Genomic DNA, 13,782 nt, shown 5'->3' on the forward strand with positions numbered 1-13,782 from the left:
ACTCACTTTGTAGACCAGGCTGGCCTCGAACTCAGAAATCCGCCTGCCTCTGCCTCCCGAGTGCTGGGACTAAAGGCGTGCGCCACCACGCCCGGCTCCTCCTCCTTCTTCTTGATGTTTTTTGAGACAAGGTTTCTCTGTGTAGCCCTGGCTGTCCTGGAGTTCACTATGTAGACCAGGCTGGCCTCGAGAACTCAGAGATCCGCCTGCCTCTGCCTCCCAAGTGCTAGGATTAAAGGTGTGCACCACCACTGCCCAGCCACAGAGATTCTTCTGTCTTCACCTCCTGAGTGCTAGGATTGAAAGTGTGCCACCCAGGTGGCTTCTGATTATAATGACAGTCCTGGAGCTCAAGATGTCCTGTGGACAACATATTTACAACATCATGTCACCTCTAAAGACAGGGAATGGCTGAGCTGAGCCCCCAAGCTCCCATCCTTCTTGACCCAATCTCTCCCCTCTAGAACCCACCCTCAGGATTAGTTTTTGTGAAGAGCTTGCGACCTAGGCTCAGCCAAACAAGACTTTGATTGGCATGAGGGTCTGATTTTATAGTCAAGGTCCCCATAACCACAATAGGGAAGAGCCTGGTGAGGACAGAGGCTGCGCCTGGATCAAGCCAAACCTGAAGGCAGAATTCACAGGAAAATGAAACCTCATGGCAACACTCTGCTTGCTGAGGTGTGAGACCCCACAGACACAGGAATGAGGACAAAGGAGCTAAGTGGCCTTCCCCCACTGTCAAGCAACCTTCTCTCCAAATTGAAGGCGGAAAGGGGAGGGAGAGATGGGTGGAGGGTGTTACTAACCCACCTCCTGCTGCTCTGGTTTCAACAGACACCATGGCAGACACTGGGCCAGGACAACAGGTGGTCCATCCTCTGCTCTCCTTGTGCCTGCCTACCTTGAGAGTGGGCACTGGTCAGGGTGCCATGCAGGAGGGAGAGGAGGGATTGCCCTGCCCCCTGCACCTGACAGGTTCACATCATCTGTCCCAGAAGGACTGACACACTGAAAGCGCAGACTCCCCTTCCCTAGTTGGGTTTCTGCCCACCAGGCAAGGGGCAGGAGGTAGGAGGCAGGAGTTCATAAAACAGCCCTGAGAGCCTGCTGGGTCAGTGCCTGCCGTCAGAATGCACAGCTCCGTGTACTTTGTGGCTCTGGTGGTCCTGGGAGCGGCTGTCTGTGGTGAGTGGACCAGGGAGGGACCAGTCTGACACAGCAGCCCCCTTGGTGGGCCAGCACAGCAGGAGTCCCCTGCAGTGAGACACTCTTCCAAATTACTAATCTGTAATCTGAGCCTTCTGGTTTCAGAGCTTTTATCAACAGCAAGAATCTGGATTTGAAATCTGTATACTTTACAGAATTAAAGAACTAAAATTCACCTTAGGGCCAGTGAGAAGGGTCAGCTGGTTAAAGGGCCTGAACACCCATTTGATGAAGAAAGTGATCGCTACAAGTTGTCTTCAGCCTACTGCAGGTTCACTGTGGTCTTGAGGGGTGTAAAACCACCCACAGGCCCCTGAATTTGCAGCCCCTTGGAAATGCACTTTACTGAGATTGCTTTTGGGTCTGGGGCAACTGGGTTGGAGGTGTCTGTGGTCAGAGTGGGCTCTCTTTAGGTGCAACCCACCCCAGTCCTTACTGTACACCTACCCTCCTCAGCAGCGCAACCCCGAGGCCGGATTCTGGGTGGCCAGGAGGCCGAGGCCCATGCTCGGCCCTACATGGCTTCCGTGCAAGTGAACGGCACACACGTGTGCGGTGGCACCCTGCTAGACGAGCAGTGGGTGCTCAGTGCCGCGCACTGCATGGATGGAGTGTGAGTGGCAGGGGTGGGATGGGGGTGGGAGGAGCAGGGCCTCGGGAGGCTGGGACGTGGATCTGAGATGCGCCCTTGTCCTGTCCCCAGGACGGATGACGACTATGTGCAGGTGCTCCTGGGTGCCCACTCCCTGTCCGCCCCTGAACCCTACAAGCGATGGTATGATGTGCAGAGTGTAGTGCCTCACTCAGGCAGCCGGCCTGACAGCGTTGAGGACGACCTCATTCTCTTTAAGGTGAGAGAGCTGGATCCTTTGTACTCAAGAGTACTCGATCCTTCCTTCTGCACCAGAATCCCTGTCCGCCACCCCAGTCCAGCTTCAGATCTATTTTCTTGACTCTGCCCCTACTCAGATATTCTGCCCCTCCCACCCTTAGCTATCCCAGAATGCCTCGTTGGGTCCCCACGTGAGACCCCTACCCTTGCAACACGAGGACAAAGAAGTGGAACCCGGCATGCTCTGCGACGTGGCTGGTTGGGGTGTGGTCACCCATGCAGGACGCAAGCCTGATGTCCTGCATCAACTGAGAGTGTCAATCATGAACCGGACGATCTGCAATCTGCGCACGTACCATGACGGGGCAGTCACCATTAACATGATGTGTGCAGAGAGCAACCGCAGGGACACTTGCAGGGTGAGGGACACAGTCTGAGTGATGTGGTGTGGGTGGGTGGAGTTGAGGGGCTGTGGAGGCTAGCTAGGGGGCCTGGCTTGTGGGAAGGGTGGGGTTCAGGGATCTCAGGAGCTTCTGGGAGTCAGTTTCTTGCTGGCTATTGGGTGGGCATGTCACTAGTGGCCCTGCCCTACAGGGAGACTCCGGCAGCCCTCTAGTGTGCGGGGATGTAGTCGAAGGTGTGGTTACGTGGGGCTCTCGAGTCTGTGGCAACCGCAAAAAGCCGGGCGTCTTTACCCGAGTGTCATCCTACCGGACGTGGATCGAAAACATCGTAAGTGGTAACATGACAGCCTGAGGGGACACCAGAGACACGTGGCTCAGGGAAACAGGAGACACGTGGCTTACAATAAATGCATGCATCTGAGCCCTGTGCATCTTTATTGAGTGCCTGCTGCATGCACACTTGAAGGCAGGTGTTTCCACACTTGGCCACACGGGGGCGCGCGTGCTCCTTTTAGAATCGTGAGGCGGGGCTCACTCCTATCCTACTGAGGTCCTGCTGTACCCAGGACTGTTGTCTGGGCTCAGACAGCTCTTACTTTGAGCCTTACCACATAAATACTAAGAGGGGAAACTGAGGCACAGAGCGGCCATAAACAAGACTTGATTCCAACCCAGAGCCCTTCCTGGCTTACTGAAGAGGGAGTTGTTAATGTCTGTCACAGGCTGGAACCCTGTGGGTGACAATGGGCAGAACCTGGACCCAAACCCTGTGCCTTTCTACCAGGAGAACAGGACACTGAGACAAAGGGAGTCTTCTGGCTTCCTGTAGGTATTGGAGACTGAGGATCTGAGAGGTGAAACCACTGAGGACCCTGCTGTGAAAGAGGATAGAACTGGATCCTGGGTCTGAACTTTATCCCTGCTAGGCAGGTTCAGCTTGGAGTCATTTTTATGAACAAGCTGCCACCAGGCTCATGGAGAGGGGTAGCCACAGACACAGGCCAGGCCCAGCTCTACTCCCTCGGGAGGCTAGTGCTTAACACCACTTGTCCCACAATCCCAGAGTGCTCCACACCTAAACAGAGGAGCCTGGGACGCCACTCTAGCATCTACCATGTCCCCTAGATGGCTTGATATGCACGTCTATGCACGGCTAGCACTCTGCAGAGAGTGGACCAGAGCAGTCTTCCAGGACTGCCACCCCAGTGGCCATGTTTCCAGCTATGGGAGGTCAGGAAGTCGAGCTTGTACATGGCCAGGATGCTGCACCACCATGCTGCTGGCTTCTGTTGGCAGAGGCGGTGCTCTAGGGGCAGCAGTGGGCAGGGCAAAGGGAAGTCACAAAACCCTGAAGGGGTACACCAGTTTCCCAGGCACAACATGCCTACCTCTCCCAGCACTGAGGAGAAGGTAGTTCAAAGTTGGGATGCTCACCCGGGCCTGTTACCCTGTCTGGCTGTAGCTCCCTCATACTCGGTGGAGTACATCAATAATTCTGGGTTTTGGTTTTTGTTCTTTTAAAAACACAGAAATGAGCTGGGCGTGGTGGCACATGCCTTTAATCCCAGCACTCAAGAGGCAGAGGCAGGCGGATTTCTGAGTTCGAGGCCAGCCTGGTCTACGAAGTGAGTGCCAGGACAGCCAGGGCTATATATACAGAGAAACCCTGTTTCGAAAAACAAAAAAAAAAAAAACAAAAACAAAAAACCCCACAGAAATGTTTTTGCTTTAATCTCAGGTGTGAGATGTGGGGCTGCTTCAGACTGTCCACAGCAGCTGACTATGATTTGCCTCGTGATCTAGCAGAGGTGTGGTTTTGCCAGCTACAGCTAGTTTCTCCAACTGTGTGACATTTGCAATTCTGGGGATTTTTAAGAGGGTATATATATGCTAGAGTTGTTGTTGTTAGTGGATTGGTGGTTGGTTGCTGTTTGTTAAGCAGTCCTGTGCAAAGAAGTTAGATATCCTGCTGGTGACATCAAACTTGCCCCAAGGACCGCAATGCTCCTCATCAGTGGGAGGTAGTCTGAACGTGATGTCACCCCTTATCCCCATTAGTGTCAGGGGGCTGAAGGGGTAGAAGAAAGAAGAACCCACAAAGTAGCCAAGCAGAGTGGAGCATCCTCCGGGGCACCAGCTCAGGCAGGCCCTCTCCAGAGCTGGGTCATTGTGGCCATTGCCCTGTACTCAGCTCCACAGGACTCCAAGGAGAAAACACCTGTTACCAAGAGCAAAGAGGCTGGGGCCTGGCCACCCGAGGCTGTAGGGGGCAGATGTGGTATGGATGCTAGAAAGCAGAACCTCTGGGGACTACAGCAAAGGCCACAAAAACCAGGAGATGAGGCAGCTGGGGAGGGGAGAGTCTGTTGTGACACAAGTGGGGCCCGCAGTCACTCAGTTTCCTTATGTGTGGGTACCTCAGCACGGAGCCTCACCTAGTGAGCAGAGTGGTGGGGACCGCGGTGACAGCCAAAGCCTGGTGCATCAGAGAACTTTATTGGGCCAGTCTTCCCCTCCCACAGGCACCCAAAGGAAACTGAGGCAGACAACCCCAAGCAGGACAGGGGCATATGCACTGTGGATCTTTTAAAGGATGAATACACAGCCCAGCTCCTTCACGCTGGCTTGGATATGACCATGGGACTTCAGGCCCTAGAGATGCCACACGTCCCTAGAAGGGGCAGACCGAGGGGCCGTTGGTGGGGTACTTGTGCCTCAGTGAGCACAGCAATGTCAATGTTCAGACACTGGCTGTACATATGCAGGCTGGTGGGCTGTGGCTCAGGAACAGCTGAGAGGCACTCGCCGCCACAGCCCACCACACAGGCAATTCTTGATCCACCGCTGTTCCCACTGTGTCACAGCGGTTGTCTTGTTGGGAGACTTCAGCATGGTGACACAGCCACACCTGAGGAAGCAGGGACTGTTAACACTCACCTTACTCTCCCAAGTACTGCACTGCTGAGCAAGGTGGTATGCCCCAAACCCTAGCCTGCCCAAGCCAGGTCTGACACAAGGCCCAGGCCCTTCCCAAGCTGCCTACCCCACAGATCCCAGGCTCTGCCTGTGTGGCCCAGGAGGGATACACAGAACTCTGGGCCCGGCTGCAGCTCCTCACCTGGTGCAGGCTTTGCACTCCTCGGTGGGGTAGGCGCCCAGGTGTAGCCTCCGGAGGTGGTCGATCTTGGGCTGGCCAGGGGCCCTGGGGATGAGAGGGGAGCGAGGGGGGTGTGGGACCTATGTCCACAGTGCCCTGTCAGGCAGGAGGCAGAGGGTAGCTTCTGGTGTGTCACCCCGGGGCTCAACCATAACAAACAGCCAATGGCCTTTTCCTGGTGAGATAGGGCCAGTGTTTCTAGAACCTTCCAAATGTGTCTGATGGGACAGTGTACACACAGGAGGGGGTAATGGCCTCGCTGTTGGAGGGGCACAGTAGTCCCTTATCAGCAAACGCTGGCCTGGGACAGGTGAGGGCTCCACTACAGCTTCAGCAAATCCAAATGGGTGAAGAAAATGAATTCTCCACGCAGTGCTGTGGGCTCAGAGGTGGAGGCTGGTGGGAGTCCAGCCTGGGCTACAGAGTGAGTGCCAGGACTGCTAGGGGTGCCCTTGGTCAGAAAACCACAAACCCCATCTCTATGCACACAGCAAAGGCTAGAATGGCAAGTTCTCATCTCACTGCCAGGACCTGACCATTGGAGACACCAAGTTCTAGAAGGCGCTGGAGCCTCTGTGGGAGAGAACCCTGAAGCAAAGCTGTGGTGTGGAGGCCTTCAGGGGCGGGGGATGGGGGAGGGAGAGAGAAGGGGGTGGGCAGTGGGGAGGGGAAGTGCATACCTGGTGAGGCCGTCCAGCTGCAGGGTGGAGGTGCTGCTGGGTAGAGTGGGCGCCCTGCCGAAGCGCAGGCGCAGGGGCTGTTTGGGCTGCAGGCGACTGACCAGCCCGTCACTGGCGGGAAGCCAGTCCAGGTTGGGGACCAGCAGCTGGCTAGGCAGCAGGCAGCATTCATCCACCAAACCCTCATCTGGTTCACTGGCTGTGCCCTCATCACGGCCTGCGGGGAGGGGTCGGGAGTCACTGCACTGAAGGATGTGGCACCCACTACAGTCTCCCTAGGGCTCTGCCCTCAGACATCACAACTATGAATTAGGGATGGGCTCCTGCCAAGTGCTAGAGAAATGGCGAGAAGCTTAAATCTGGAGGTGGGCTGATAGGGAAGCTGTGAGAATGTGTATGATAGCGCCTCACAGCAGATCCACAGTTTGGTGAGCAGTCGGAAGAGCAGGGACATGCTGTCCTGGGTGTCCGAGGTGGCCGTGTAGACGGGCAGGCAGCTGGGCTTCAGCAGGCCCCAGATTCGGATGACAACCATCAATTCTCGCAGCATGCCCAGGGATGTACCATCTCGGAGGAAGCTGTGGCCCGGCCTTAGTGGGGAGCCCTGTGGGTGGGGACACTGGGAGTGAGAGGGCGTGATGTGAGCAGTCCCCAGCTGCTGTGCACGCAATGGGACAGTCACCAGCTAACCCTCAAACCCTGGGTGAGGTCAGATGACTCGTGTGGCCTCCACCACAGGACCACAGCTGGCTGAGTTGGGGAGGCCAGAACTGTGCTCAGAGCCCTACAGACTGAGGGTGGCACAGAAAATGACCAGTCCAGTGTCTGCAGTGCTCCTAGGCACCTGGTGGAGGCTGGGCCCTGGCAAGGGTGGCTATCTGAGCCTCTCACAGAACAGAAGCCGGGGGCTGGACTTATGACCCTGTAGCCTGGAGGCTTTTGAAGGCTAGAAGCCTCAAATGACCCAGGGACAGACAGGAAGGTGAAGTCACTCCCCCCTCCCCCCAGGCAGAGAGGAACAGAGGAGTGTATCGCTGCCTCAGTGAGAAACATGGGCACAGTATATTATGAAATAACGGTTAGGACAGGGAGACTGGAGGGGAAGCTCCGAGGGCCAGGGTAGCAAGGGGGCGGGGCTGAGGCAAGGGGTTCCACAGGGTTAGGCAGGCTGACCAGGGGCGGGACTGAGGTGGGGCGGGGGCGGGGCTGCGGCAGGGGCTGGGGGCAGGGCCCCACCTGGTTGGGCAGGCTGACCAGAAGGTAGAGCACGAAGTCTCCCACCCACTGTAGCAACTGCTGCAGCGCCTGCAAAGTGTTCATGTCGAGGACGAACTCTTCAGTCTTCAGGTTGATCATGACTTTGTCGATGTCTGTGGGGAAAGGGAGGGGTTGCTAAGGGAACACGGGGGTATGGGGGAACCCCGGCTCTGAAACCCCCACAGCTCCCGGGGCAGGTTCCTGCCCGCGCAGAACAAAACCTAGTGGACCTCAAGCATCTGCACTCAGGACAGCCAGAAGCCACTAGCACAGCTCTACAGAAAGCCGAGTGTCAGCTGTGGGAAAGGCAAGTGCTAGACCACAAGGCAGCCCTAACTTCTGTCCACACACCTAGGTCACTCAGAAAGACACTGACTTGTTGTTGTTGTTGTTTTTGAGGCAGGATCTTTCATACCCCAGGCTGGCTGCTAACTTGTAGACTTTGACCCTCTGATCTTTGTTTGCAATACCACATCTGGTTTATACTAGAGGTGCTCTACCATCAGGCCACACCTCATACCCCAGGACATAGCTGCACAGGGCTTAGGCTCAGATACAGAGCTGGTCACCTCTCCAGCACCCATCTCAAGGGCTAGTTCTGGATTAAACGGCGACTACCACCCTTGGGACTACGAGACCTTGTCTCAGAGCTAAGCAGCTACATACGGGAAGGTGCATACCCACCAACATCGGTGATCTTGGCGCAGATCTCGGCCAGGCGGTCCCCAGGGCTCTTGTCAGGGGTGTTGAGGAAGTGTGGGCGCAGCAGCGACTTTAAGGTGGATGTGATGGCCATGAGGAACAGCTTGGTGTGGTAGTCACACACACGAGCCACGGTGCAGGGTGACAGCTTGCACAGTGAAGCCTTCATGGCCAGGATCCGGGTGGAGAGGACCTGGGGAGGGGGTGGCACAGAGGTGAGTGGAAGGCCTGGCCAGCTAGGGGCTTGTACCCAGGGCCTAGGGAGCAAGGGGTTATGGGAAAGGGCCACTTGGCTGGGACCCTCCCCAGGTGGGTCACCTCTCTGGGCTCACCTCTTTACGATTCAATGCATACAAATCCAACATCCCCAGGACACTCATTAGCAAGGGTGACAGGGGCCAGTTATGAGTCCCCACATGCTTTGATGTGCTATCCACTGAGCAGTAGTCCTGACTGCTTAGCTCTGAGACAAGGTCTCGCTCGCTCTGCAGTCCAGACTGACCCCCAAATCATGATCCTCCTGCCCCAGCCTCTGGCCAGCAGGCTCCATGAACCTGCACTCTCCATCTTCCCACTCACTCTGAGGTCAGCAATAGGGCATCACCCACAACCCCACACAGAGAAGGGGCAGTCACTCTGGGGACATGACCCGCCCACCTGTCAGCCCCACCTGTTGCAGGGCGGGCTTCTGGCGCGTGTACTCCTCGTGCAGCCGCTCCACCAGGCTCTGAACCATGCCGGGCTGCACGTGTAGCAGGATGTCCCACCAGTCATAGCCGGTCACCATGCAGTATTCCAGCAGGAAAAGCAGGTGCTGCAGGGCCAGCTTGGGCTCCAGCGGGTGGCCCAGGGATGGAGAGATTCGCAGCATGCTGAGCTGCGGGGAGGCTATGCTGAGGGGACGCACTGCCCGCCCACATCTCCTCTCCTCCAACTGCCCTCCCTTCCCCCTCCCCACTGCCCCTCTCCACCCGCCTGCATGCTCACCTTCCCGTGGTTATCGATGCCCACGAGGGCCAGTGAAGTCCAGGACAGCTGCATGGCTTTAAAGTGTACGGCAGGGCATGTGGTGCGTGGGCGCTTTAGGGCCGGCTCATCCAGCGAGCGTGGGGCTGAGCTGTAGAACACCGCCATGGTCTGCAGGGACAGTCGGTGCACCATGTGCACGCTGCCATCCTGGAAGGCCAGCGCTAAGCCTGCGGGTAAGGGTGTAGTCAGGATGGGGTGGGCAGCGGCCGCCCTCCCTGTCTCCCTTAGTGACCGCAAGAACCACAGAGCCCTGGGCTCCCTCCCAGAATATTCCTCAGGCTTGACCACCGACCCCACCTTTAATCCATTCTCCCCATCATATCGGAGAGAGCCAGGAAAATAAGGACCTAGGCACACAGAAGCAACCCCACCTCATAGCTGAGCAGCTGGCTGGAGAAGGCACCTGACTGACAAGCACCTGACTGACTTGAGGGATCTGAACCCAGGACCATATATTATACAATACCATACCATACCATACATACAATATACTTTAGTGATTATGTTTTTGTCTCAGCAAGAGGATCTCACCCCATGTTCCTAAACCACTGTTAATTAGCCATAGCTCTTTACATTACCAAGAAGCATGGTTTTCTATTAATTGGCTAAAGCTGTGTACATCTTAAGGAATATAACTTGCTAATCAGCTACAACTCTACATATCAAGGAATGTAGCTTTTTATCAACTGGCCACAGCTCTTTACATATTAAGGAACACAGCTATTCAGCAGCTTTCTGGACCTTTATCACAACATGAGACCAGGAACCCTTAACACTCAGAATCCATCCCCCACCCCCTGCCCCCACCACACACAGGTCCAGGTGCTGTGCCGGCTGCTCCTGTGCCTAACTTACCAAGGCCTGGATAGAACTGGGTGTCACTGGCCACCTTGAGGTCAGTGTTGGTGAGTGAGATGGGCAGTTTCGGCAGTGCCACTGCAGATACACGGTCCAGGTCATTGGTGGCCGACAGGATCCGCCACTTGAGGATCATGGGCTGTTTGTCACCAACTGAAAAGTTGGGGACAGGGAAAGAGAGGGGTGTGGGAGGGTGTAACAGAAAGACGAGCTCTGCCTCAGGGACCAGGACTACCCCTGCCCCGATTCAGGAAGAGGACTGTGGCCGGCCACACATCCTCCCGCAGCCACTTGGTCTGAGGATGTAAGAAGACCGGGAACTGGCAGGACCCGGGCCTGGCATTTTTCTTTCCCTATTTGAAACAGGATCTCAGAGACCTTATGCTGGCCTTGGGCCCTCTATGTAGCCCAGGCTAGCCTTGAACTATTACCTTCCTGCCCAGCATGAATGAGGTCCTGGGCTCCATCCCCAGCAGGGAATGAGATGGATAATGTGGGCCAGTGCCTGTCATACCAGGCTCTCTGGGTCTCATGGGTTATCTATGTCAGTCCCCATCCTTGAAACCAACCCTGACCCCACAGGGAGCCCCAGCAACTGAAATTCAAGAGGAAACAGGCTAGAGTGTTTGGAGCAGTCAGGCCTTCCTTGCACTGAGGTTGCTCTCTCACAAGGGACGAAGAAAGCAGGTGCATGCCTGTCACCCCAGCTCATCAGAGGTAGAGGCAGGAGGATGGCTCAGAGTCTGATGCCAGAGAGGGTGCACTAGAGTCTAAGACTTTTCAAAATTCAAATGAATGAACGAACAAAGGGAACCCCAGATGTCAGTGGCCAATGGCAGCCAAAAGCTAGTGAGTGCCCAGGGCATCAGCCACATCCTTGCCTTGACCATAGCCAGTTTCTGTCACCATGGTCACCACATCTCAGCTTGCCTTGTATCCAAGGCTGCCAAGCACCACCTACTGGGCATCTGTGGGAGGGAGGCGCAGGTGCATGTGTGGAGAGGCTGCCCACCAGCGCCAGGAGCCCAGATTACCAGTGACTCACAGCCATCCACAGCAAACACAGCACAGCAGGGACGCTATTCACATTTAATTACTTGCTGGCCACAAAGGGCAGCTTACTGCAACTGCAGCAGAGGCCTCTTGACACAACTTCATTAGGCAGACAATTAGGTCCTCTAGTGACCTGCACAGCCACAGGGTCAGCAGCCCTCCCGCTTGCCCCCCCTGCAGCTAACCTCACTTCCTTTTGTGTGTAGGGGAAGGGCACTGGGGGCAGCCTCAGCAGCTATCCCCTGGGGAGTCCACATTTGTAAGCAAGTGTGCTGTGGAGAGGTGTGCTGGGTGGCCTTGGTAAAGATGCTCAACTCCAGCCTCCTCTCTGACTGGGATTTCTAGATGATTCCATGGCTTTTAAAGTAAAATGCCTTCCTTAGTTGTGGGCACCCTTTCATAGCTCAGCCCTTGGTTGCTGGCCCCTGCACAGGGCGTTTCTTCATCCTGTGTGCGAGTGTGGGTGTCCCAGGCTGTCCTCACCAGAGCTCTGGAGCCTTAGCATCCGACTCTAGGTAAGCAGCCAAGCCTCCAGGACTGTGAGGGACAATGCGATCAATCTGAGAAAATTAACGGCCACACCAGAGGCATGCAGCCACCCTTTGCTGCTTTGTGGGATCTTCTTTTTCCATCATGAGATAGAAGAGAAGGAAGGACAGTGGGGAGAGAGATCCTTGAATCTAATTTCTTTGCTGTTTTGTTTCTTCTTTGAGCACAACTTCTAACAAACCACAACCAACCCCACCTCTCAGAGCCCATCCTGTATGTACCCTCTGAAAAGTTCCCAAAATTCCAAATGTCACACAATCTCTGAAACTATCTGAGGCGGGCAAAACCACGCTTCTGCTAGAGCACGAGGCAAATCACAGTCAGCTGCTGTGGACAGTCCAAAGCAGCCCCACACCCCATATCTGAGGTTAAAACGAAAACATAATATTTCTGTGTTTTGTTTTGTTGTTGTTGTTTTTTTTTGGGGGGGTGGGTTCGAGACAGGGTTTCTCTTTGTAGCCCTGGCTGTTCTGGAACTCACTCTGTAGAGCAGGCTGGCCTGGAACTCAGAGATCCGCCTGTCTCTGCCTCCCAAGTGCTGGGATTAAAGGCGTGCGCCACCACTGCCCAACTATTGTTGTGGTTTTAAAGAAACCAAAATTCCAGAATTCTCACCACAGAGGCAGGTAGAGTTCCATGCATTCAAGGCCAACCAGGGACACAGAATGAGACCCCGTCTGAAACTGAAAAGCCTAACAGCCACCATGGAGGAGGAGCAAAGCCCTGAGCTTCCCTCAGGAGGGAAGCCTAAACTACTCACCCACAGGCGAGATCTGCTGGAAGATATTGTTCACAGGAAGGCCCTCTTTCCGTAGGGACCAGCATTCCACCAGGCTGCTGGTCTGGCTGGACGCACACAGGAGCACCTGAGGGTGGGGCTCAGTGAGTGGGGGATGTCTCCTGCAGCACCCACCTCCCATGCCTCATTTGCACCCTCCAGTGACAGGACTAACAGTGCAAATATGCCAGGGCTTTCAAAAGGTTTGTGGCTGCGAGGTTTCACAAGTGCAATGGGAAGCCAGGTGACCCATGACCAGTGGAACGAGAGCCCCAAAGACAGGTCAAAACAGGACATATCAACAGACAGGCCACCTTCTGTGGTAGCTGGGACTCAAGAGAGGGGCTTTCCCACATCCTCCAGACCTGGTTTCCCCATGGAAGGTGAGGCAGGAAGGTGAGAGGTGGGGAGAACGGGAGATACTGCCAGCTCTTAGAGGAAGGAGCCACCAGCCAAGGGATGCAGATGCTCCCTGGGCCACCAGCAGGGACCTTCTCTGCTGCCACCAGGTCCATCAGACTCTGACCCCGTGACAGATCATGGCTGCTAGCTGGGCTTACCTGCTCAGACATGTCTCGCGCCAGGAACTTGAGGTGTGTGATGGCGGGGAACCTGTCTTTGCGGTTGGGGTCGGTGGTGCAGCGCATAAACAGTGAGGGCAGGATCTCCGTGTCAATGCGGCACTTCTCGCTCACCACGCTGACGCACACCTTATAGAACTTCACGGGTGATGCACTGCTGCCGTCTGCAGCAGCCACCACAATGTTCCCACCGCCCGTGAAGGCAATGTCAGCCAGCGCCACTCTGCCACGCAGCCGGCACAGGCTCTCCGTGGACGTCAGCACCTGCCCGCTGGGCTTAAGGAGGGACACAGTGACCAGGCCACTGACTGTCACTGCAATCCAACCCTCCATTGGCTTGCCACCAAACAGCGTGAGGGACGGGGAGAACTTCACACGTGAGAACTTCTCTCCGAAGCTAGAGGCACCAGACTGTGGGAGGGGGAAAAGGGAAGAAGGGCTTGCTCAGCTGCTTGGAGGCATCCTTCTGTGACCTCACTTCACAGGCACAGAGCAACAAGGTGGCAATAGCACTGCATACCCCCCTTCCATCTCCTCTTCTACAGTACACAAGCATTGGCATTTCCTCTGGAGATCAAACTGTACTTTTTTTATTTTTATTTTTATTTTTATTTTATTTTATTTATTTATTTATTTATTTTGGTTTTTCGAGACAGGATTTCTCTGTGTAGCCCTGGCTGTCCTGGCACTCAC

General features: G+C 55.4%; 2 protein-coding genes across 5 annotated transcripts in view; one reads left to right on the top strand and one right to left on the bottom strand.

The window, feature by feature from the left end:
• Positions 1-1,060: 1,060 nt before the first annotated feature.
• On the top strand, positions 1,061-2,866 carry Cfd (complement factor D). 2 transcript variants are annotated; one of them, XM_021175140.1, is made up of 5 exons: positions 1,061-1,188; positions 1,666-1,822; positions 1,913-2,060; positions 2,203-2,460; positions 2,636-2,866. In XM_021175140.1, the coding sequence occupies exons 1-5, from the start codon at positions 1,134-1,136 to the stop codon at positions 2,795-2,797; spliced, it is 780 nt and encodes a 259-aa protein (XP_021030799.1). In that variant the 5' UTR covers positions 1,061-1,133; the 3' UTR covers positions 2,798-2,866. The 2 variants fall into 2 exon arrangements, with proteins under 2 accessions (XP_021030799.1, XP_021030800.1); XM_021175141.1 differs by having other exon boundaries at positions 1,669-1,822.
• Positions 2,867-4,920: 2,054 nt separating this feature from the next.
• Med16 (mediator complex subunit 16) overlaps positions 4,921-13,782 on the bottom strand; it is a 13,086-nt gene continuing 4,224 nt past the window's right edge. For 2 of the 3 annotated variants that reach the window (XM_021174017.2, XM_021174019.1), the window contains exons 5-15: positions 13,069-13,500; positions 12,491-12,596; positions 10,126-10,281; positions 9,229-9,437; positions 8,912-9,118; positions 8,224-8,434; positions 7,519-7,652; positions 6,694-6,886; positions 6,283-6,499; positions 5,564-5,647; positions 4,921-5,353 (exon numbers count right to left, since the gene is read on the bottom strand). In XM_021174017.2, coding sequence (XP_021029676.1) covers positions 5,227-5,353; positions 5,564-5,647; positions 6,283-6,499; positions 6,694-6,886; positions 7,519-7,652; positions 8,224-8,434; positions 8,912-9,118; positions 9,229-9,437; positions 10,126-10,281; positions 12,491-12,596; positions 13,069-13,500 — 2,076 coding nt within the window. In that variant the 3' untranslated portion in view covers positions 4,921-5,226. Of the gene's footprint in view, positions 5,354-5,563; positions 5,648-6,282; positions 6,500-6,688; positions 6,887-7,518; positions 7,653-8,223; positions 8,435-8,911; positions 9,119-9,228; positions 9,438-10,125; positions 10,282-12,490; positions 12,597-13,068; positions 13,501-13,782 lie in introns of all 3 variants that reach the window. The other variant, XM_029482795.1, reaches the window with a different exon arrangement.

This window comes from Mus caroli, chromosome 10 (assembly GCF_900094665.2).
Source record: "Mus caroli chromosome 10, CAROLI_EIJ_v1.1, whole genome shotgun sequence".
NCBI lineage: Eukaryota > Metazoa > Chordata > Mammalia > Rodentia > Muridae > Mus > Mus caroli.